The sequence below is a fragment of the Alternaria postmessia genome, assembly GCF_024291825.1.
Source record: "Alternaria postmessia strain BMP 2775 chromosome Unknown scaffold_6, whole genome shotgun sequence".
Lineage (NCBI taxonomy): Eukaryota > Fungi > Ascomycota > Dothideomycetes > Pleosporales > Pleosporaceae > Alternaria > Alternaria postmessia.
In genome coordinates, this window is record NW_026260079.1 from 588,019 (window position 1) to 609,879 (window position 21,861).

At 49.9% G+C, this 21,861-nt stretch overlaps 7 protein-coding genes across 7 annotated transcripts; 5 read left to right on the forward strand and 2 right to left on the reverse strand.

Moving 5' to 3' along the window:
- Window positions 1–9: 9 nt before the first annotated feature.
- On the forward strand, window positions 10–3,314 carry J4E82_001721 (uncharacterized protein; the record flags this gene model as incomplete). Its single annotated transcript, XM_051728029.1, has 3 exons — window positions 10–168; window positions 219–2,339; window positions 2,391–3,314. 3 exons carry the CDS (start codon window positions 10–12, stop codon window positions 3,312–3,314), a joined length of 3,204 nt encoding a protein of 1,067 aa, XP_051592384.1.
- Window positions 3,315–3,809: 495 nt separating this feature from the next.
- Window positions 3,810–5,288, forward strand: ARG1 (argininosuccinate synthetase; the record flags this gene model as incomplete). The annotated part of the gene is made up of 5 exons (XM_051728030.1): window positions 3,810–3,843; window positions 3,926–3,964; window positions 4,017–4,517; window positions 4,565–5,180; window positions 5,231–5,288. 5 exons carry the CDS (start codon window positions 3,810–3,812, stop codon window positions 5,286–5,288), a joined length of 1,248 nt encoding a protein of 415 aa, XP_051592385.1.
- Window positions 5,289–5,880: 592 nt separating this feature from the next.
- Window positions 5,881–6,972, reverse strand: J4E82_001723 (uncharacterized protein; the record flags this gene model as incomplete). Its single annotated transcript, XM_051728031.1, has 1 exon — window positions 5,881–6,972. One exon carries the CDS (start codon window positions 6,970–6,972, stop codon window positions 5,881–5,883), a length of 1,092 nt encoding a protein of 363 aa, XP_051592386.1.
- A 1,705-nt stretch (window positions 6,973–8,677) lies between these two features.
- On the reverse strand, window positions 8,678–9,742 carry J4E82_001724 (uncharacterized protein; the record flags this gene model as incomplete). The annotated part of the gene is made up of 2 exons (XM_051728032.1): window positions 8,678–8,935; window positions 8,990–9,742. 2 exons carry the CDS (start codon window positions 9,740–9,742, stop codon window positions 8,678–8,680), a joined length of 1,011 nt encoding a protein of 336 aa, XP_051592387.1.
- A 1,574-nt stretch (window positions 9,743–11,316) lies between these two features.
- Window positions 11,317–13,839, forward strand: J4E82_001725 (uncharacterized protein; the record flags this gene model as incomplete). Its single annotated transcript, XM_051728033.1, has 2 exons — window positions 11,317–11,682; window positions 11,785–13,839. 2 exons carry the CDS (start codon window positions 11,317–11,319, stop codon window positions 13,837–13,839), a joined length of 2,421 nt encoding a protein of 806 aa, XP_051592388.1.
- A 1,437-nt stretch (window positions 13,840–15,276) lies between these two features.
- J4E82_001726 (uncharacterized protein) lies at window positions 15,277–16,404 on the forward strand (the record flags this gene model as incomplete). The annotated part of the gene is made up of 1 exon (XM_051728034.1): window positions 15,277–16,404. One exon carries the CDS (start codon window positions 15,277–15,279, stop codon window positions 16,402–16,404), a length of 1,128 nt encoding a protein of 375 aa, XP_051592389.1.
- A 3,199-nt stretch (window positions 16,405–19,603) lies between these two features.
- J4E82_001727 (uncharacterized protein) lies at window positions 19,604–21,663 on the forward strand (the record flags this gene model as incomplete). Its single annotated transcript, XM_051728035.1, has 2 exons — window positions 19,604–19,754; window positions 19,802–21,663. The coding sequence occupies 2 exons, from the start codon at window positions 19,604–19,606 to the stop codon at window positions 21,661–21,663; spliced, it is 2,013 nt and encodes a 670-aa protein (XP_051592390.1).
- Window positions 21,664–21,861: the final 198 nt, after the last annotated feature.

Consider the following 21,861-nt stretch of genomic DNA (forward strand, 5'->3'; position numbering starts at 1 on the left):
AACACCACCATGAACGGCTACACCAATGGCTCCCACGGCGCCGGCGCAGACGCATGGAGGAGCGGCGATGGCGCTGGTGACTCCAGAGGCGCTGTAGGCCCATTCCCACCCATCGCCGAAATCATAGCCTCTGCAACAGATACGGCCGAGTCGCTGAGACACCACTCGGTACACATCCAAGACACGCCCCGTATGCGACAGCCGCTGACAAGACATAGATCAAACTCCTTCTGGATAGGGCCAGAGGACATTTCAACTCGACCAAGACGATGCTCAACAACCGCTCACCCGCTGGCGCTTACTGGGAATACATCGTCGCATACCAAATCGTCGCCGAACTGATACCTACCCACCGTGACTACTACGACAAGATCAACGGTAGTCGCAGCCAGATCCACCGCGATTTCAACGACCTCATGAAGGAGATCAAGGCGAGCGAAGAGCGATTTGTGCGCATCAAGGACATTATTAAGAACGATAACAAGAGAAACGGCGCCCATCATAGGACTTCCTCTGTACCACCCGCTACGACACCAAGCAACCGAAATGGAATGATTGCATTGCGGAAAGACGACGAGCTGATGCTTCCTGAGGTTCCTACGGAACTTCCGAATGGCCGAGCTTCACCTGCGGCTTCTCTGGATTCTGCAAGAAGAAAGCCGGTCGTGCAACCGAAGCCACAATCGCTGCATGGCCGGGCTGTGCACCAGAGTTTGTCGTCGGTGAACGGAGTCAATGACCTCGCCCAACGATTTGCAAACTTGAGAGGCTCTGGCCCGACGGTCGACACATCGTCCGCCCGCTCCAGCCAGGACTTTTCTGTCAAAATGCCGTCACCTGCAGACTACAATTCCACAAATCGAATCATGGGTCCCCGGGGCATGCCTCCACCACCTCTCTCGATGCCCCCACCGCCACCAAAACTACCTTTAGATACACAATTTGCAGCCTCCCTACCAAAGGAGCCCAGTCCTACCTATAGTCCAGCGCGGAATATCTCAGGCCCCTCAAGCATCAACGCACCTCGGAGTACGCCTAGAAGTTTGAATGGGACCGGAGGACGTACAAACTCACTTGCTTCATCCAGCGCATCGAGCTATGCGCCTAACGTCAACGGTGCACCGAACTCGTATTTTCCGGCTCAGCAAAATCTTCGCGATGCGAACGGTAGAACAAGATCTGTCAGTAAGACTGTGGAACTTGAGATCGACGCCAGCATGCTTTACGACTATTACCGTATGTACAATGTACTCACCATCGACGTGCGGGATAGGACAGACTACGACGCCGGACATGTTTTTGTGCGCAACATCATGTGCATAGAGCCACTAACACTGCGTGATGGCGACTCGGCCGAACAGCTTCAAGATCGTCTGATCATATCACCAGACGACGAACAGGACATGTTCGATAGGCGAGCCGACTTCGACGTAGTCGTGTATTATGACGAGTCAACTAAGAACATTGACTTCATGCATAGGCACAATCGATCAGATAGCGAAGTTGCTTTGAAGCGGTTATTTGACACCTTGCACGAGTTCAACGCCGACAAACCACTCAAGCGTCCCCCAGTCCTCCTCAAAGGTGGACTTGATGCTTGGGTAGATCTGGTGGGCCCACAAGCTTTGAAGATGTCCTCTACCGCTGCAGCAATGGCGGCTGGTCCAACCAGAACTCGGGCTATCCGACGATCACCCGCCGCTAGCCACATTGCGAGAAACAATACGCAGAGAAGATCAAGACGCGAATATGTTCCCATGGATCAGGAAGAACAACAACAATGGCTGGAGGAAGCTCGAAAAGGACGTGCTGCTGTTCAAGTACCTCCAGCAGAAGGCGAGGAAGAAGAGGAGCCTACGTCGCCATTCTATCGCTCAACAGAAGAGTTTCTGCGTCGATATCCCGATGTCGAAGCCGAACAGTCGTCTATGATGTACCCTTCCAAATTCCAATCAACCAATCAATACGTCGCACCTGCCATACCTGTTGCACCTTCGCGGCCACCGCCGTCTGTGCCTCGAGTCAGCTATAGTGGCGTGCACGAGCGACAGCAACAAACTCGAGATGTTGTTTACAATGGGCAGCCTCAATTTAGTAACTTGAGATTGCACCGGACTGGACTACTGAACTTTGGCGTCACATGCTACATGAACTCTGTAGTGCAGTGCCTTAGTGGGCATCTATTGCTTTCAGACCTGTTTCTCACCGGACGATATCAGCGTGATCTGCAGCGAGACAATTGGAAAGGAACCAAGGGTATCCTACCAGAGGCGTACGCAACCCTGCTGTCAAATCTGTACAAAGGCGATGTCGGATCCGTCCGCCCCAGCACGTTCAGAGTAAGTTTCTAAGAACAGAGGCAGAGAATAAGCATGACTAATGTTGAGTAGCGTATATGTGGTCATTTCAATTCACAATGGGGAATCGACGAGCAGCAAGACGCCAAAGAGTTTCTCGAATTCGTTCTAGATTACATGCACGAGGACTTGAATTTAACGTGGAACAAACCACCACTCAAACCGCTCTCGGATGCGGACGAGTTGACGCGAGAGAGATTCCCCCGTCAGTACTCAGCCATGATTGAGTGGCGAAGGTATCAACATAGGGACATGTCTGTCATTGGCGGTCTATTCGCCGGTCAACACGCTTCACAACTAACATGCCAGACATGCGGCGTGACGAGCACAACATATGAAGCCTTCTGGAGCATCAGCGTAGAAATTCCCCGCGACGGTGAATGCGATTTACGCCAATGCTTAAACTCATATTGTGCGCCGGAGCGACTAGCAGGAGATGAGCTATGGCGTTGCCCTCGCTGCAAGAAGGATCGCGAGGCTGTGAAGAAGATCACTATCACCCGCGCGCCTGACACGCTCGTCATTCACTTTAAACGCTTCAGTGCTTCTCGCACTGAAAGTGCCCGGAAGGTCCGGACGCCTGTTAATTTCCCCCTCCAACGTTTAGACATGGGACCCTATGTCGAACCACCCATGAGCCTCGAACAAGAGCGCTACGTGTCAGAGAAAGCCCGAGATGGGCCTGCGCAGCTTGCGGGTGTCAAGAGTGACCCCACTATGAACGGACCTTATGTGTATAATGCCTACGCTGTGATCTGGCATATTGGCGCTACGCTTGGAAGCGGACATTACATCGCGTTCGTCAAGGATAAATCGAGAGGGTGCTGGAGGTCGTTCAACGACGACAAAATTACAGATTTCGACCCGGGGAATCTCCCGCCACACAATCGTTTGCAGAACGAGAAGGCTTATATTGTTTTCTACGAACGCGAAAGGGTCGCCGGCGGCGCGTTCTAGGAGGACATACTCCTTGGCATGTCCGAGATTCTGAGTGGAAAGGCGCGTTTGAGTTTTGAGTAGCGACAAGTCATTTGGGTTCACGATGGTCTCTCTGTTCATACTTTGTTGAGGCTTACGACATTACATGCTCTGGGTAAGAGTATTGCATACCTGGCGTTGGGATATATACCACTTGAATATTATTCCTGAACACATCTCATTTGCGTCATACACCAAAACTGGGCCCGGCTAGATGCGGTTCATCAAATTTACTATTCGGGTGAGTCAAACCAGACGTCGTGAAGTTTAGATGCCTCGTTATGGTGAGTTTGACTCAGACCGATGATCGGCCCGCAGGGATGCTGAGCACCGAACTTTTTTTGGGCGATAAGATAAGCAAGTGACTCTCCGCACGTACGTCGTTCCCCAGACGCCGCAACCCCTCTTCTATTTATTCTTCCTACTCACTTGTTCTCGTCTACCTTCACTTTCTATACCTCCAAACTTGCAAATATGTCAAAGGGACGCGTCTGCCTTGCCTACTCTGGTGAGTTTTACTTACAATTGGCGATTGCACGACCAATTGCTCTCGTCACGTCTGAGCAAGCAAAACTAACCTGAGTCATTAGGCGGCCTCGATACCTCCACGATCCTGAAATGGCTCATCGGTACGCCAGAACAGTGTTCAGAGATGCAGCACAAGCTAACACGCAGACAAAGAGGAGGGCTATGAAGTCGTGTGCTTCCTCGCCAATGTTGGCCAGGAAGAGCCCTGGGACGAGGTCGAGAAGAAGGCGCTCAAGATTGGTGCGAAGAAGATGGTCATTCTCGACCTACAGAAGGAATTCGTTGAGGAGCTCTGCTTCCGCGCTGTTCAATGCAATGCCTCATACGAAGGCCGCTACCTCCTCGGGACCTCGCTGGCCCGCCCAGTCATCGCCCGCGCACAAATCCGCGTTGCGCAACAAGAAGGCTGCGGGTTCGTCTCGCACGGCTGCACAGGCAAGGGCAACGACCAAGTCCGCTTCGAGCTGGCTTTCTACACACTCCAGCCTACCATCAAGGTCATTGCGCCATGGAGGTTGCCCGAATTCTGCGACCGCTTCAAGGGCAGGCAAGATCTCCTCGACTATGCTGAGAAGCATGGTATTCCAGTCACTTCTACCAAGGCGAAGCCCTGGTCTATGGATGCCAACTTGGCTCACTGCAGCTACGAAGCTGGTATGGCGAAACACCCAGAAATCGCATTAGTGTGACTAACAAGTCAGGTATCCTCGAGGACCCCGACGTGTCTCCTCCCGACGACATGTGGACTATGACCGACTCCCCTCTCAACGCTCCCAACGAACCCACCGACATCACCGTCTACTTCGAGAAGGGTATTCCCGTCAAGGTCGTCACCCCAGAGAAGACCTACACCGACTCTGTCGAGCTCTTTGTTGCGCTCAACAAGCTTGGTTTCACTCACGGCATCGGTCGCATCGACATTGTCGAGAACCGTTTCATCGGTCTCAAGTCCCGCGGCTGCTACGACTCTCCCGCCATGACCATCCTCCGCCTCGCCCATCTCGATCTCGAGGGTCTCGTCATGGACGCACAGGTGCGCAACCTGCGCGACCAGTTCGTCTCGCACAACTGGAGCTACCAGCTCTACAACGGCATGTACTTCTCTCCTGAACGCGAGTTCATCGAGAACAGTCTGCTGTTCTCCCAGCGCAGGGTCAACGGCGAGGTCAGGATGAAGTTGTACAAGGGCAATGCGTACGTCCTGGGCAGGTCCAGCCAGACTGAGAAGCTGTACTCTGAGGAGGAGGCGTCCATGGACACTTTGGACAACTTCAGCCCAATGGACACTACTGGCTTTATCGCCATCCAGAGCATCCGGTTAGTTCACGTTCCTTTCAAAAGTGAAGCTTTTGCTAATGATTTTATAGTCTCAAGAAGTACGGTCTCCAGAAGGCTGAGGAGGGCGAGAACATGTCGAGGGCTTAGAAGGCGACCGATGATATGCGTACCACGTTGACATACTGGAGGAGGTGGCTTCACCGTGAGACAGTCCATGACCAAATAACTTGGGCGTCTCCTCAGGGCTAGATATTGACATGGTCATGTCTAGGGAAATCCTGAAGTTGAAAAACGACGATGAGATGACATAGATACCAATAGTAAAACCATATTGAAGCATTGAAAAAGTGCACTCGCATAAGTGATAGGAGCTCAAGAAACTTTCAGCAATCTTCATTGGCCGATTAGCGGCCCCTTTGCTTGTGGGTCGACGCTACCCACGGGAGGCGGTTACTCCCACCCCGAACCGTTCCGAAGTCGGCATCGCTACCGCGAACATCTAACTTTGCGTTTCCCACGCACTTTCTCTTCTGCCTCATCGCGCGCACAATCGTTGGAAAGATACGATTAGGTATAAAACATAGTGACATTTAGAATGCGTAAGGCTCTCGCTAGTAAGTCAGTTGAAGGTGAGTATATATATATTGACAGCATGACATATCCTCTTGTCGACGACTCGATGGAAAGAAAGTAAGGACACGTCGTTGTTGCGCGCGTTTGTTCGTTCGCACGCTACTAGCTATTCCTCCTTTATATCCTCGGTAACAAAATCCTCGAAAACAAAATCCTCCCTTTCTTTCGCCGCTTCATTCTGTCCGCTTGTAGTTTCCTCTTGCGGTTGTTGCAGATAATTTTGTTGTCCGATCTCAGGACTGGTGGGGTTTTCGTACGGGACCGAAAACGATGGCACCCTTGACAACAATGACAACGATGACAATGAAGGGACATGGTTCAACATGATGTTATGGCCGACAATGTTGTTGAACTGAGTGGGCGACGCATGGGACGACTGGTACCATGGAGGGGGTTGTGGGGCTGATCGGTGCTGTTGCGGACGGCGGTTGGCGTAAGGAGACATACATGGGTGTCGTTCCTGTTGCTGTTGCAGAGGAGCACTGGGGAAGGATGGAGCATACAAGGGTAGCGGCTGCTGTTGTTGCAGAGGAATATGGGGGAAGGGTGGCGCATACGGTGGTAACGCCTGCTGCTGTTGCAGAGGGACACTGGGGAAGGTTGGCGTATACGAAGATAGTGCCTGCTGTTGTGGAGGGTCGTAGGTGTAGTTTGGCATATACCAGGATTGCGGCTGTGCCAGAGGGAAGCCGTTGGCGTGGATTGGCATAGACCAGGGTTGCTGCTGTTGCGAAGGGTAGCTGTCAATGTAGCCTGGAGCATACGATTGGGCATATGTCGGTGGCTGCTGGTTGTAACTTCCTTCCTGATGGAGGTCGATGCCCTGAGCTTGATATTGAGGTTGCGGCTGTTGTTCCTGGATTTGAGGCAGGAGGTCGTTGAAGCCAATTTCCTCACCACCCTCCTCAGTGTTGTTGAACGCTTGGGCAGCATTCATCGGAATGGTCATATCATCGTTCTGCGGAACTTCGTTTGCGGATGACAGGATAACCGGGTCAATGGTTCCATCATAGCTACCTGGGAAGGAGGCAGGAGCATGATCCGAAGAGAAGATTGTGTCTGGCGTTGTTACAGCGCTTTCCTGACCATTTTGCAGTGGATCAGGATGTGGGAAGAATGGTGGATTCATCGCGACCATGTTAGTCATCCAACCGAAGTCTGCACCGTTGTAACTCCCATCCATATTGAGGTTGAACATACTGGGGGGCTCACTCAAGAACCCCCCTTGTACACGCCTCAAAGATTCCTGGAACATTCCTTCATACTCAGGATGCCAAATAGTAGGAACTCCGAAGCCATCAAAGTTTTGGCTTGATGGTAGTGGTGGTTGAGAGCTTATCATCCCTGATGAGGGCACAGCAGGCCCCATGTTGCCCGATCGATACAAATTTGAGATATATTCTCGAGCTTCCTGCTCCTTGCGGCTTCCATAAGGTTTCATTAAGCGAGGAAAAGATGGCGCACCAGATGCTTCTTGGTTGATTGCTGGACTGGGACCGGCGGCCAGACCTTGAGGCCTCGAAACCGGACCATGTCCAAGAGTATGATGTTGGTCCGGGACCATTGTAGCGCCTGGGTTCCTCCTGGGCTTTTCAGAAGCAGGCATTAGCTTTCTGTATGATGTTTTTGGCTTTGGAATCTCGTCATCTTTCTCGCATTTCCGTTTGCGCGTGGCGGTCGGGCCGTTGGGTTCATTTTTCTTTGGAAGCATCGTGATATGGCTAAAAGGTAACTGAAGGTTTGGGAAATCAGATAAAATCATATCGCGTTCATGAATCGCTTTATACTAATACTTATCTGATCCTAAAAGTTAAGCTCGATGGTGGAACTTGGTTGGGATCGTGGAACTGAGCATTTTCATTGGTCACTTCCCAGATAGGCTCTAAACGTTTTCTATCCGTGGATTGACGCCGTTCATACCATAGGAATACAAAGCTTAGCGCTCATCAGATATCATTATCAGACGGATCAGTCACATTCTTCCAGGGTAGCTGCTCGTACACACGGGCTTTACTCCATCAAAATCACGATCCGAACCAATGACTGCCCCCGTAAACTTGATAGAACGTGACTTTTACGTTCTACCTCTGGAACTCAGTATTTTCCATCGAGATTTCCAAGCACAGCATATTCTGGGTCATTTTCTATCCTAGTCTGAGCTCGAAATGGCTGTCTCATGATCCTCGCTTGCCTAAGCCATCCCACTCCAGCATCGAGCAGGCCTTTTCCCACCTTCATCTACCGTGGTAAAAGCATTTCCATTAGTAACAACGGAAACTCCTCATTCACCGCCGCTCGCTTCTTTTGCTAGTCTCTTCCGACTTGCTCACATGGATCTCACCTGCCCTGGTTCTCTCGTGCGCTGCCCTCATCAACGCACTCGTTCCAACGTCATCCCCATCGTGAGCCCAAAACGTAAAGTGAAAGCGCAAAGCGGAGGGTGATTTTATCCTTAGATTGTTCAACTGAGAGCTGAATGGGTCCAGTTCTTGAAGTAGTATTCGAGTTCTACAAGGAAACGCGACAAACGATTTCCGCGCACATGAGCTATGGCAATTCTTCCACATTGGTAAGACACAGGCCCCAGTCAACCCATACAAATCGGGTGTTGAGACTCAGCGAGCTTAATCACGTGCGAGGTTCGGTGGTGGGCTGTCAGCGTTGAGACTTCTTCCAAGAGCGTGTGTTGGCGGACTCATCACTCCCGTACATAGTAGCATAGCTAGATAGATGACAATATAGCGCACACAATCCAGGTTCATCATTATCACCGTTCCATTCAATATCTGTATGCACTGAAACCACATATCTTACATTTCCATCCATACATGGAAGACGCACTTATTACTGTATGCGTCGTGTCAAAGTCCTAGACGCCTCGGTCGCGCAAGTGATCATCTCGCTCAAGCATAACTTCCTCCAAACAAACTAACACTTCGCCCCATCCTCCAAGCACCCCAAAGCACCATACCCAGAATGGCCAAATTAGCGAATTGCCTGCAGATGACAAGCAAGAAAGTCGTAGCCAGAACAGCATTGTTTGACCATCCTGAGGTGTCAACGTAAAGAAGTATGATGTCATAGATAATGAAGATGTCGCGAAGCCAAATAAGCGGCACAACGACGAAAGCGAAACGAGCGAGGTCGTGGCGTTCGGGCGACTGCAGGATGTTAGCACTAGTACCAGGTAATGCACTGCGAAGCGATAGACTTACACCATGAGCATTCTTATTCGTTGTCCCATACTCCCTCAATACCTCAGCCGAGACGCTCAAGCTAGCTGCCACAACAATAGCCTCGTGTACGATATATGTGATTCTTGTCGCACGGTCATGGCTCATAACATTTGACCAAGACAACAGTGCATCTAGGCCGGAGCTACCAGTGCTGATATCCCTTGCTTCCATACCCAAGCCCCAAGCTGCAACACCGGTACCCAGCATGGCAAACATGATGAAAGTATTCCAGATACGCGACATGGTCTTTGGTGTGGAAATACCGGTGCCGTTTTCCTGAACATGACTGGAGTGAATCCAGACCCCGCCATTGAGCAGCACAGTGAAGAAGATTGTGGCGAGGGTTGTAGTGAAGGTAAGGGCCGAGATACTGGAAGAGTATTCACTCCCTATGAGGGTATAGGCTCGACGGCCATTCCAACCGAGGTCGCTAGTGTAATCGATCGTTCCGCTCTTCTTGAGGAGATCGGATACGAAGCGACATACATAGGCGACGAAGAGACAGAGAAGTGCTGGCCAGAGGAAGAGGTATGTTCCCAAAGTCGTCTTTAATGGACCATCACGAGCACTGTTCTCTTTGCCTGGCGCAGTAAAGCGTCGTTGTTTGATTCGCTTGAACGTAGGTCTGGATGCTAGACCAAGGAGAATTAGGGCTCCAGCTGCTGTGATGACATCGAGGGAGAAGACGGCTTGATAGGATGGTCGTTCGTTTGTGATGTTGATATCGGACATTGCACGTTGGGATGATCAGGCTTGATCTAAAGTGAGTGCTGAGGGACATTCCCATCATTTGACTATATGCGAGATTGATGAAAATGCATCCCTGATGCATATGACGTTGATCGCTGTCACCCGCTTGGCAAGGCGATGATGGTGGATCGGTTCGGATGTGGATGCCGATGATGGTGGTATTCGGAAAGGACGGCAGGTAAAGCGAGCTACTCAGCCTCTGGTGAGGATGCTTGGTGTCCCATAGTCTATGTTTCCATCGCATGGTCAAAGAACAACGATGGCCGCTTGCATGGGTAAAAACTAAGATGGTGAGCAGAAGTAACGATGATGATGCAGAAGCTGCTGCCGAACTTGTGGAGGTTGGGTTAGTCGGCGGGAAGAGTGCAGGCGCTAAGACGTCGCATAGCCACCTCGGATCTGGCAGTTTGGTGGCGACTCCCTCCCATCTCATTGTCTGTCTCACGAACTTTCTTTCACATTCTTCTCTTATCGCAAACAATATTTACGAAAATGAAGAGCATCTGGAAGATTTCATGGCTTACAGTTTTACGCGCTGCTTTGCGCGCACTGAGCGCGCGCGCGGTTTGGATCTGTCGATCTTCACGACGCGTCAAGTCACGCGTCTTTAGCTGCAGAGCTATTAAGTACGCTGCTGTACGTTCCGAAATCATTAGCACAAGTCATTCAATCTTCGTCCCGCTTTGCGTAGCTTACGAGAAGAGATATAGCAGGAAAGAAGTATACGGAAGTGCGCGAGAGGAGCTGATGAACTGTAGCCACCCCGTCACACACGGATTCTCTGTATAACTGGCCAGATCAAGCTCCGCCATGTCTTCAAGCCGGTCAGGCGACTCGAGACAGTTCGTTTGTGACCGGCAGTGCAAACGTACAACGTGGACGCAAACTTGTTTCAATCAAGATCATCAAACAAGTCGAAGGTTAGAACAGTATAAGTATACTAACAACCTATGTAGAGACCCATCTAACCTCGATCTCACCTTCTCGCTTGTTAATCCGGCCAGAGTATTATTGAAATAAGCGTCACGTCTATCCGAATGTACGAAGATTGTACATCGGGCCCGATTACGGACTGCAAACTCCATGTACGGTCTGAGTAAAAATACTGAAGCCTGGAGTCGAGGCTGGAATTTCTTTACCTAACCGAGACCATGTGGTTCGGGTACTGCAAATTTTTGTCTATCCAATTTCACTGTTGACTTTGAGTCTGAAATTATGTCTAGCACACCCTGTGCAGTGGCACTGGTCACGTTGATTGTTGACATACAATTCACCCTCAACGACTGTTGCACGGGCACTGGTCGACCCTTCCTTCTCTTGATCGTTGGACAATGCGCCTCCTTTATCCCCTGATTACCCTTACAGACCTTATATACATACACGAACGCACCAAACTCCAACTTTCGATATACTCCCTACTTGACTGCTACACAACTGACCACCAGTACTCGTTGCTGCCAGCGGAATTCAAGACCTTCGTACCCGTCCTGCAGGCTTTGATACGTACGAGTCATCCAAATTCTGACAACCCGTCATACACAGCTACATATCATAGCATGTCAGACCGACCGCGCCTGAAGCATGGCACCAAGCACATCCAGAAGTATCTGGTGAAAGCATCGATCGAGTCGACTGGACACTTGTCTTGGATAAAGAAGTGTCGTACGGACCCAGACACTCCAACCGATCATATGAAGATCTCCGTCTTCTTGAGATGCGGAGAGATCATCGCCAACGACCTTCCTCAAGTTGCCCTCATCCCGAACAGCGTCCTCCACCATCTCAGGGATGTCATATTGTTGAGGGACACCGAGATCGCACTCAGGGCACCGCTGGCTGAATCCGATCCGAAGATCAAGGAGAACCGCAGCAGGCACTTTGCATTCAATGCTGTCCTTAAAGACGTTCTCCGCATGTTGACAGTCGCTCTTCGCCGACTTTCCCAGCGGCAAAACGAATGAACCGTTTCTCCTGTGTCGAATAAGTACGACTCAAATTCATTCCGTCATCTATATATCGAAGAGCTTGGCGACGCGGTACCCGAAGCGCAGAATAATAGCGAGATTTTCTCCGAATTGGATCCTGCAGTACACGATCTAGACATAAAAGAGGATGAGATCGACCAACAAGACATTGAGACTTTTCTAGGCCACAATGTCTTGCTCCTTGGGATACAACAAGATGCTCTCGACATATGGGAAAAATGCCATGCGAATGAGTTGTCGCCCGCTGCTAGCGGAGTCATCACTGGTTTCGCATACCAGTTAATTCGGGCAGAAGTATCCAAAATCGAAGTTACTGAGCAGGTTCCACTCGTCCGTTTTCCTGGCTGTCCTGATACTGGTGTCATTGGTCTTCTCTACCTTCTATATGAGAACTTCCACGGTCAGGCGTTGAGGAAGGGCGGCAACACAGTTCGACAAGCGTCAGCCCGAGATATTGCTAGGACTCTCTTCATGCCAACGTTGGAGAGTTACCTCACTGTGTGGACTCTCAAAAACAACGCTATGAGAATATACATGTCAACGACAACTGACATGCCTCCACTTCCGACACCTGATCCATCCACTAAACTGCGAACGGTTGAACAAATCGAGGCCTCAAACAACATTCAACGATATGAATGGCAGGCGTCAGGTGGCTTGTGTTTGGTGAAATTTTGTAAGACCATGGGTATCGTGGAACGCATCGAAGGCAGACAATGCTATAGCGTAACGGATGCGCTGACACGTTCCCTGCCCAAGACCTTGCAAACCGATAAGCCTGAGTTTTGGGAGGTGGTGTCTCTCGATTTACTGCTTCGAGTTATACTGAAATTGAACGAGAATAACGATTTCTTCCGCCAGGGTCAAGCGCTGCTTGACGTCGCCGACCACGTTGAATTGCAGAAGAAACAGTGGTTTGCTGGGAAACTCTATATACCCCCGCAGCTATGCGTTGCCACCGACATCATCGACACCGTCGTGAGGAAAGACTCCCTCACAGAGATAGGCAAGAAGTATGACCACAAACCTCCACCACAGCTGATGTTCCACTATAACCCTACATTGAACGGATTTACAAGTCAAGCTATCTTGCTGGAGCTTGGCGATGCTGTCGGTGTGGCTGAAGTAGGCGAGCCAGCAGCGTTAAGTGTAGCAATATTCTATAAGGCAATCACATCTCTTGGATACTTGAAGAATTCTTGGGCCGAGATGGACTTTCTGATCTCATTCTTTGGCTTGGAAGCAATTCTTGGCCAGCACACTCTACCAACGAGCTATCACGATTTCTATAAACAGGCAAGGCTGATGCTATTATCGGGTAGAGCTATAGAATTTCTGCAGCCGACAAGCTTCGAGAAATCCCTGCAAAGGTGGATCTCTGACTGCTCGACCGACAACTTCAAGGAGATGGTGAGCTTTCTCGTTGTGCATCTGAGGAAAGAAAAGAGTGCTTGGAGTGTCGTGGCTACTAGACCTGAGACTAAATCAGAATTTGGGATGACTTCTGACTCGATGGCCAAGTTTAGACCAGCTATAAATTTGGAAGAAGCAGGTGCCACAAACACGGGAGACTTTCGAATTCTTTTGCAGCCGAATGCTCCACAAACAGATTCGCAGTCAGAACGGGATTCGCCGCCGATCACACCGACTTCGAACCGGCCCACCCATGCCTCTGAAAAACAGGACGAACAAGGGCAACAGGCTGAGAGAGATCAGCAAACCGACGAGTCGCTCGGCCATGACGAGTTTGGGCCTCGTGAGATTCTTCAAGCATTCGCGCAGCTGATGCAAGCCCAAGATGTGGTGGCACATCTTGCTAAGGGTACGTTCTGGCTAGAATGTACACAGCTTGCGTCTTACATAAAGGATGTGTACGTTAGCCTCACGGGAGATCAGCCGTATGTAAGTTCGACTAAGGACTTCAAGTACATACCCCTGCTTCTTGAGTTTCTTCACCGAAATGATGAGAAGCGCGAAGATGTGCTACGAAGCGGTGTGCTAGAGACATTCAGTCAACACATCAAGAAGAATGGTGGAAAGCACCTCCAAAGAGTGAAGGACATCAGCGGCGTGAATAGGAAGGGAAACTTATGATGTTAACCAGCTATTTGCTTTTTTGTTTTCTAGTTACTTTCTGCTTCGACCATACTTTAGCTCCGCTTCTTGGCTGTTGGATTAGTATAGTGTAGTATTAACACTTTTTGCTGCGACTTGATGGTTTATCAGACTCCCTATACGTGACAGCCAAATCGTAGTTATACTAGAAACTCCTAAAGTCACCTACCTGAAAGCGCCCCAAGATTCCGAAGCGTTACCTAGCGATAGGGGAAACAACTAGATCTAGTCACTAAAGGATTAAATCAGCTGAGAAACATCAATCTAAGGAGTCGATATTGATGGGTTCGCACACCTCGCAAATTACGTCATGCTACCCGCTAGCCCCGTGCTAGCCCAGGAGTGGATGAGCTCAGGAGTGTGAAGTTAGGCAATACACATCGTGTTATGCAAGACTCAATCCATATATACGCAACCAAGACCATCTAAACAGCATTTCCTGCCATTTATACTACACCATTCTGCTTGATCGGAGACATAGCTGGAGCTTGCTGCATTCGATCTGTTTGGATAACATATGAGCCGTGCACAGGGCCCACAGCGTCTCCGACCACAGGGTAAATCACTCGATTTCTTATTTCCACGCATGGGGGTTTGGCGGCGACTCCACTCCGTCCCATCATGCGGCCATGGCAACGCAACAAGTTCAGTCGACCGGAGCCCTTGAACCAGGCACGTACAACGGTTCTTTGGTCGCAACGACGTAGCGTTCTGCCATCTCGGGCCGTCAGCCTCTTTTTCGACGCCCCTTGATTTACGACTAAATATTCCATCCTATTCTCGTAACAGTGGTGCGTTACTTGGTTCCTTTGACTTGCGATGTTGACCGCTCTTACTGCGCCGCATAGGTGCGTCCCCCTCAGATAACTATGGAGAACTTGCCAGATACGGTACAGCTTGATTTCCCATTCCGAAGGATTAAGTCAAGATTTGCAAATCATGCGAATCACAGTCAACTCGTTTTCTCTTGCTGCAGCTGCTCTTGCGTTGGTTGTTACTGCCAGTCGATTCGGTCCCTCCGTTGAAAATTGGCCAGACGTCAACAGAGACCGATGTTATGTTGGAGAATGACCAGATTCCGGCTGAGGGTATGCAAAGCAGTGACCCGTGTGCGGAGATTTTGCATGAGGAGGAAGCATCGATGGCCAATGCGTTTCTCATGTAGCCAATGCTACGAAACCAACTGGATGGACGCCCCACAATCCTTCAGCGACCACGCAGTCCTTTCCTGGTCTGTAAGGTTCATACATGGCCAAGCTCGCATCCTATACTTCGAGATCCACTATAAGACAGGCACGAGAGTTAGATTGCGCAGGGGAGGCCATCTCAACCGAAGCGACGGAGATATCTATCTAACATTCTGTATAACCAAGATTCTTTCCAGAATCAGACCTGGACCTTCTTCTTGATTACATCATGAGCAGAATTCTTATCACAGGTGCAACCGGGTACGTTGGCGGTACTGTACTTTCTCAACTTATAGCCAGTACTGCCCCAAGCATCAAGGATCTCACCTTCGATCTCCTCATTCGCGACGAAGCGCAGGCTGTGAAACTCAGAAACGCGTACGGTTCTCGCGTTAATACCATCAGATGGTCTGGCCTTGAGGACACGGCTTTCATTGAAGACACAGCCTCGAATTATGATATTGTCATCAATACTGGCTCTGGTTTCATTCCTGAAGGTGCCATTGCCTTTGTAAATGGTCTCGCACGCGGTATCAATACCGGTAAACCCGCACCGTGGATGTTGCACATATCTGGTTGTACAAACTTATCCGATCGTCCTTTGACGCAACCCCCAAGACCGATACGCGAGTGGAATGATGAAACAGACCGTGGAAGGATCCTCGACTTCATGGGAGCGCTCGATGAGATGGAGCCATACGCGCAGCGCACAACCGAAGTCGGCGTCTTGAATACGGCTGCTGAAACTGGTGTACAGGCTATCAGTGTCAACACACCTTGCATCTTTGGCGAAGGTACTGGCCTGTTCAACCGCCAAGGTCTAGTCATTCCTTTGATCATGATGTACGTTGTACAGCATGGCTACGGCTGGAAGCTCAACGAAACTGCGAATTTCGATTGGGTCCACGTCATCGATCTCGCCGATATATATGTTCTTCTCGTACGCACCATTCTTGAACGCGATGACCGCGGTGTCGGTTATCTTCCATCTGGCAGGAATGGCATCATGTTCTCAGCAGTGGGCCGCACCCTCATCAAGGAGATCAACCAGAGTTGCTTGGATGCAGCCTTTGCTGATGGTACCTTACCACGCGATGATACCCCCAAAGAAAAGGAAATCAGACTTGTACCACTGTATGAAATTGCGGACAAGCTCACCGCAGGCCGTCGCGATATCGCGGAGCGTGGCTGGGGCGGGCATAAGGCTACGAAAGCGGTGCAAGCACGCAAGCTATTAGGCTGGGAGCCAAAGCGACAGCAAAATGCTTGGAAGAAGGACTTTTGGGCTGAATTAGTCGCCCTAACGGAGAACAGGCGGATGGTGACCATGGAGAGCTGCATTGGGGCTAAGAAGTAAGTCTTTGGTAACACATCGCTTGGAGCGTTTAGTTCTCTCGTCTCAACAAAATCTGTATTGTGCTGGGCGATCGAAGATTTGACGTCAAGACACCGTGAATCATGTTTTTCCTCAGAGACCATCAAAGACTAAGCCCAATACGGTATTCCTTCGGGGCGTTAGCCTAGCGTCAGGATTTCAGAATTCGCGAATGAAGTTGTTGTCCCTGGAGCCTTGCTTTTCTTCTAATAATATTCGTTTGCATCAAACAGAACGTTCTCCGTGGAGCCTCGGCATCTTGAGCTCTTCACAGGCGCACCATACACAATGTGAAGCTCACAACACTATGCCCTCAATGGGTTGGAAGAGAGGTATTAAATGGGGCTATCCCATAAGTGCGACTCGTTACAGTTCGGAACATGGTTCCTCGATTGAGACCTACAAAACATCATCTCCTGGGGAAAGACGCTCTTAGCTAATGTCCTGCTAGGGCTCGTCTACCGTCTGAAGAGCGATACATGATTAGCGGTACGATGTACCAACAGGTCTTGGCTGTTGCGGCGTTTACGCACTCCTCTTCTCTTTCCCACCGGCATGGCATCCCATTGGTGTCATATGCGATCCGAGGCAGCGGGTTCCTTGCGAAGGATCTAGCTGCGGCGTGGAGGCACGGGGGAACTACGCTATTGAGTTAGTGCTTTGAGGAGAATCATGCGTCCCTCTGAAGTATATGCCGAGTTTTGCATTATTCCCTTCCCCCCAACCTTGCTGACAGTTCAAACTTGGTTATATCCGATAAGACAGACTGGGATTTGGTAATGATGAGAAGTCATTTCGAGCTTCGGTGGCTGTGCGTAGCTGGCAGATGCTAAGATAGAAGCGAGTTCATCGACAACCAGAACCTTCGCATCGGGTCGACACGGCAAGGCAATTTACAGAAGACGTTATGATCATCTGTTTCTTTTTCCAGCCTCTGAGGCACAGTCGGCACGCCCGAGTGACCACAAAGATGTAGCTCGTGCCCCAACTCCTTTCGCATTTCCATTCGTTTTGGTGGTCAACGAATTCCGTCCAGTCTCCTGGTCTTACGCGCATGAAGAAGTCGAATATGTCTCTGCTACGAAGATTATCATATCACATGCAGTCTCGTGGGCTAGAGGCTGGAACTAAGCAAGGATCATTGTTCGCGGTCGGTATCTCTTTCATTGTTATCACGAGTGTGATAATCTTCTTACGCATCTACGTGCGTATACGCTTGATGAAATTACGTTTAGCCGTCGAAGACTGTAAGTCCACTGCCACAGGAAACCTTTGCAAGCTTCCCGCTAACATGATCAAATCTAGATCTGATGCTATCTGGTGCACTTTTCACGATCTCGCTTTCTATTGCCAACATGATTTGTGAGTCTCCTCTCCGGCAATGAAACTCTAGCTATTGAGCCTGAAACTAACTAATATTCCTATCCGTAGGTGGTTGGTACGGTGTAGGCACCCATAGTAAGTAACCGAAGTAGATCCATCCAGTCAGACAGCAGCCGACGATCGAATAGCGCTCGACATCCCTAACGAGGATTTTCCATCCATGCTGAAAGCGAACCTTGCCACACGTCTTTTGTACGTTGTAGCAATTTGCCTAGTCAAGTTCAGCATCCTAGTGTTTTACCGAAGACTAGACCCTCGACGGCGTACGAGGTGGATTGTATACTTTTTGATGGCATGGGTGGCCGCCCTTTCGATCGTAACCTTCTTTGTACTACTATTTGTTTGCACACCACCTTCCCTGTTTTGGAATCCTGTGGGCCAGGCCGAACATCCGGAGAAGTGCTTGAAGCAGACTACGCAACAGGTGTTCTTCAACATCAACGGCATCATGAAGTAGGTGTTGCGCAGTCTGATGAATTTGTTGATATTGTTTTGCTGACTTTCGTATCTCACAGCATCATCCAAGATTTCGCCATGTACATCCTACCACTCTTCATTGTCTGGAGGTTACAGATGCCACAAAGTCAAAAGATCGCTTTGTGCGCCATTCTCTGCGTTGGGCTGGTCGCAGTGGCAGCTGGCTGCGTACGATTCTATTATGTGCTTTTTCTTTCTAACGAAGCAGACATCTGGTACTATATGGCGGATTCACTGAATTGGTGTAGTATCGAGATATACGCCGGTGCGTCTCTTCCTTGCTGCTCTCAACGCTCCAGTGCTGATGAAACATGTGTACAGCCATTATTTGCAGTACGGCGTCCACTTTTAAAGTGCTTCTCAAGACATACCTTCCCAAGATTTGGAGTAGCGCGGGAAGCCATAAGAAGAGTTCTAGCGGACCTCGCGCACTGTACAGTCGATCGCACAGTGGACAGTTCGAGATGAAACCGTTTCGTGGGATAACAAACAAGTCAATCAGTAATAGGAAATACGGGGTCGAGGGTCTTACAGAGATCGAAAATGAGAGCGAGGAGGCTATCATGCGGTCCGAGAATAATATGGGGACAACTGCTGCCACATCCTCGCCAAATCGATAGCGAGTTTGGAAGAGTCACTGTATCATTAGAAGCTGAGCAGCGCTCACCACAATCATCAAGAACTAAGAAAGAGGCCGCACCGTGATAAGTTTCACCTACCCCTTGTTGAAGGAGGCCATGCTGTCATCGTGCTGTCCTAGCGCATGTCCTTCTCTTCATCATCTGAATTCTGCTGTCTCTTCCTCCATTACACAACTCCGTGGTGCCCATACTCCGCCATATTATACTCGAAGATGTACAAACTGACCACTCCAGGACCACACATATCACGCCTGCTTCGTGTCGCATTTCAAGAGCAGAGGTACTTTCCAAAGTACGGCTTTCGAGGATAAAAGCAAACACAGTAAGGAATGCTTGAGAAATCTGAAGCTTGGTCGCTATTTCCAATGTTCTCTCTCCAGATCGCTGCCTAGTGGCGGAGATTGGTGGCGTTCACGCCTTCCCCTTCCGGTTCTAGGGCGGCGCGCCTTAGATTCACCCTGAGGCTGCAACCCTTTTTCGTCCAGCTTGTCAGTCCATAGTGCCTTGACTGCCTCCGTTCAATGATCACGGTGCAATTGACCCGAAACGCCTTGCGTACTGTAGCCTGGCGCACACCCGCTTGTGGTAAAGCTCGTTTTGCACCGTCGTCGTCTTCGTTACTATATATTCAAAGACACCATCCGAACATACCTTATCGACAAATTGCTTCAACATCAAAGATGGCTTCTTCATCTTCCTCTTCTACTAAGAAGGAAGAAATGGAGGAGGGTCTACGCAAGATGGATATTAATGCAGCGGAGAAGCACATGAAGGATTGGTTCGGTGACCATGCATCATGGAGTCACGAACAGCTTCTCAAGCTCATCTATGGTACGATGCCTTCAAGAATCTCAACATTATATACTGATAGATATCAGAGGAGGACCTTATAACGTTGCGACATGTGCAGTCATTTGGCGATTACGTTTCTGGTGGTCTTCGACCCAGCGGTGGCCGTCCTTCTTTTCCACTCATGACGCATGAAGAGTGGGGCCTTCTAAATGCTTCATACAGCCAGTGGGCTCCAGCACCCTACAACAACCGACGCTACAGTTGTATGGATCGGATTGCCCCATTGATCATGAGACAAGAGATCAAGGAACTCAAAGCCCCGCCACATATCGGCTTTCTTGCCCGTCTACGTCCTCTGAAAGCAAAGCTCTTGCTTGGTATGGTGCCAATCAGCGGAGACCGCTGGCTAGAGCGTAAGATGGATGACCCTGCGAACTACAGGAACCTTTTCGAATTGATCAAGGACGTCAATTACATATTCGAATGGTTCAATCATGATGAGGTTCAAAACCTGACAAGGAGCGCTTTCAATTGGATGGTTGACAAATATGTCGAATTCGAGCAGGCAGCTAACCTTCGGCGCGAAAAGAACGGCATTGGAGAGAAACTCAACCTGGCCGGTATGTGGGCAGAATACTGGAACGACTTGACAACCAACATGTCAGAACGGACGCATCGATGGATTGTAGATCGTGTGGATGAAGTCCAAGCACGCGCTTTTGCGCAATACCAGGATGCTCTCAAGGATGCTGGAACTGACGAAGCAGCTGTTGGCGAAGCAGGCAAGAAGTATTACGAGTGTGTACAAGATCTCAGAGGCATGCTCACCAGACTGGACTACACCATCGGCATCCCCATGACTGGCTTCAAGGGATACACAGCCTCCAACGCCTTCAAGGATCTCCCAGTAACACAGAGACATGATACCTGGAGAAAGATGATGGCGGCAAAGTCTTTCAAACATCAGATAGCTATCCTTGAAGCGCAAGACAAAGCCGATGCTGAGCAAGCTTCCAAACAACCGACAATGGAGGAACTACTCGATCCAATTCAGCAACTCACGAAGCCAGCACATCCACGATTTCGGGACACCGAAAATCTCATTGGCCACTACGAAGAAGGCAAGAGAAACCGCGACGAGATTCGATTAGTCCTCTGTGGTCCACCGAAACAGCCCACTCAGGAACATTGGATAACAATTCTACGTGAGCGCATGGACTTTTACGCAAAGAATCCGCGAGATGTAACTCGAAACCCGGATGCGTGGGGTTTTGTTTGCTACCGCCTAACTTACGATCAAACCGATGAGCAATGGGCGACCTTTGAGAAAAAGTTCCTTCAAGACGTCTCACGATCTGGAAACTGGATCGAAGGATTCGACAGCATCAACAGGAAGCATAAAATCATGGTCATCGATGGGCGAGAATTTGGAATTGCGGAAGGTGATGTGGCGGCTGCCAAACGACACTTCAAGAAGACCTTCACCATGCTGCCGACGCTCGGGCGTATGTGGACCCAAGACTTCCTTGTCATCGATAAGCAAGCATATGCCTCATATGCTGAGTCGCCCAAGGAGGAAGTTCGGCCTCCGCCTCCGTATGGTCCTGGATTTGGTTGCAATGGCGGGCATGTGCGTCTTGTAGATGGGACGTTTGATCAGCTCTCGCGGGAACTGATCGATACCTTAGCGCCTGGTTTTAAGGGCGAGATGAAGGTGTTGTCGAGTCTACTTCTGGAAGAGTTGTACCCACTTCTAGCGACGTTGAGCGTTCGACCTTACGGCTTGTGGCCATGCGCTCGATTGCATCCAAGAGAGGTGTACGTAGGGACAACGGATGCTGCCCAAGAGGGATGGTGGGAGTTTGGCCGCATCGATCAGGCTATGATGCAGGGATTTTTCGAAAGCATGAGGTCTAAGAAAGCTGACCTCCTCGCTAGGAAGACTTGAATAGCTATGTACAATGAAGAGTAATTACATTGACCTGTTTGATAACGCCACTTGGAGATGGAGTTCATCCACTGAACCCCGCGGCAGCGCAGATTCCAACACCATAGGTAGCTCCATCACCAGCAGCAGATATAAGTGATGGTCTACCCTTGCGACAGCTTTTCGTGATGCATGATACTGCATCCATTTTGTTTGGGA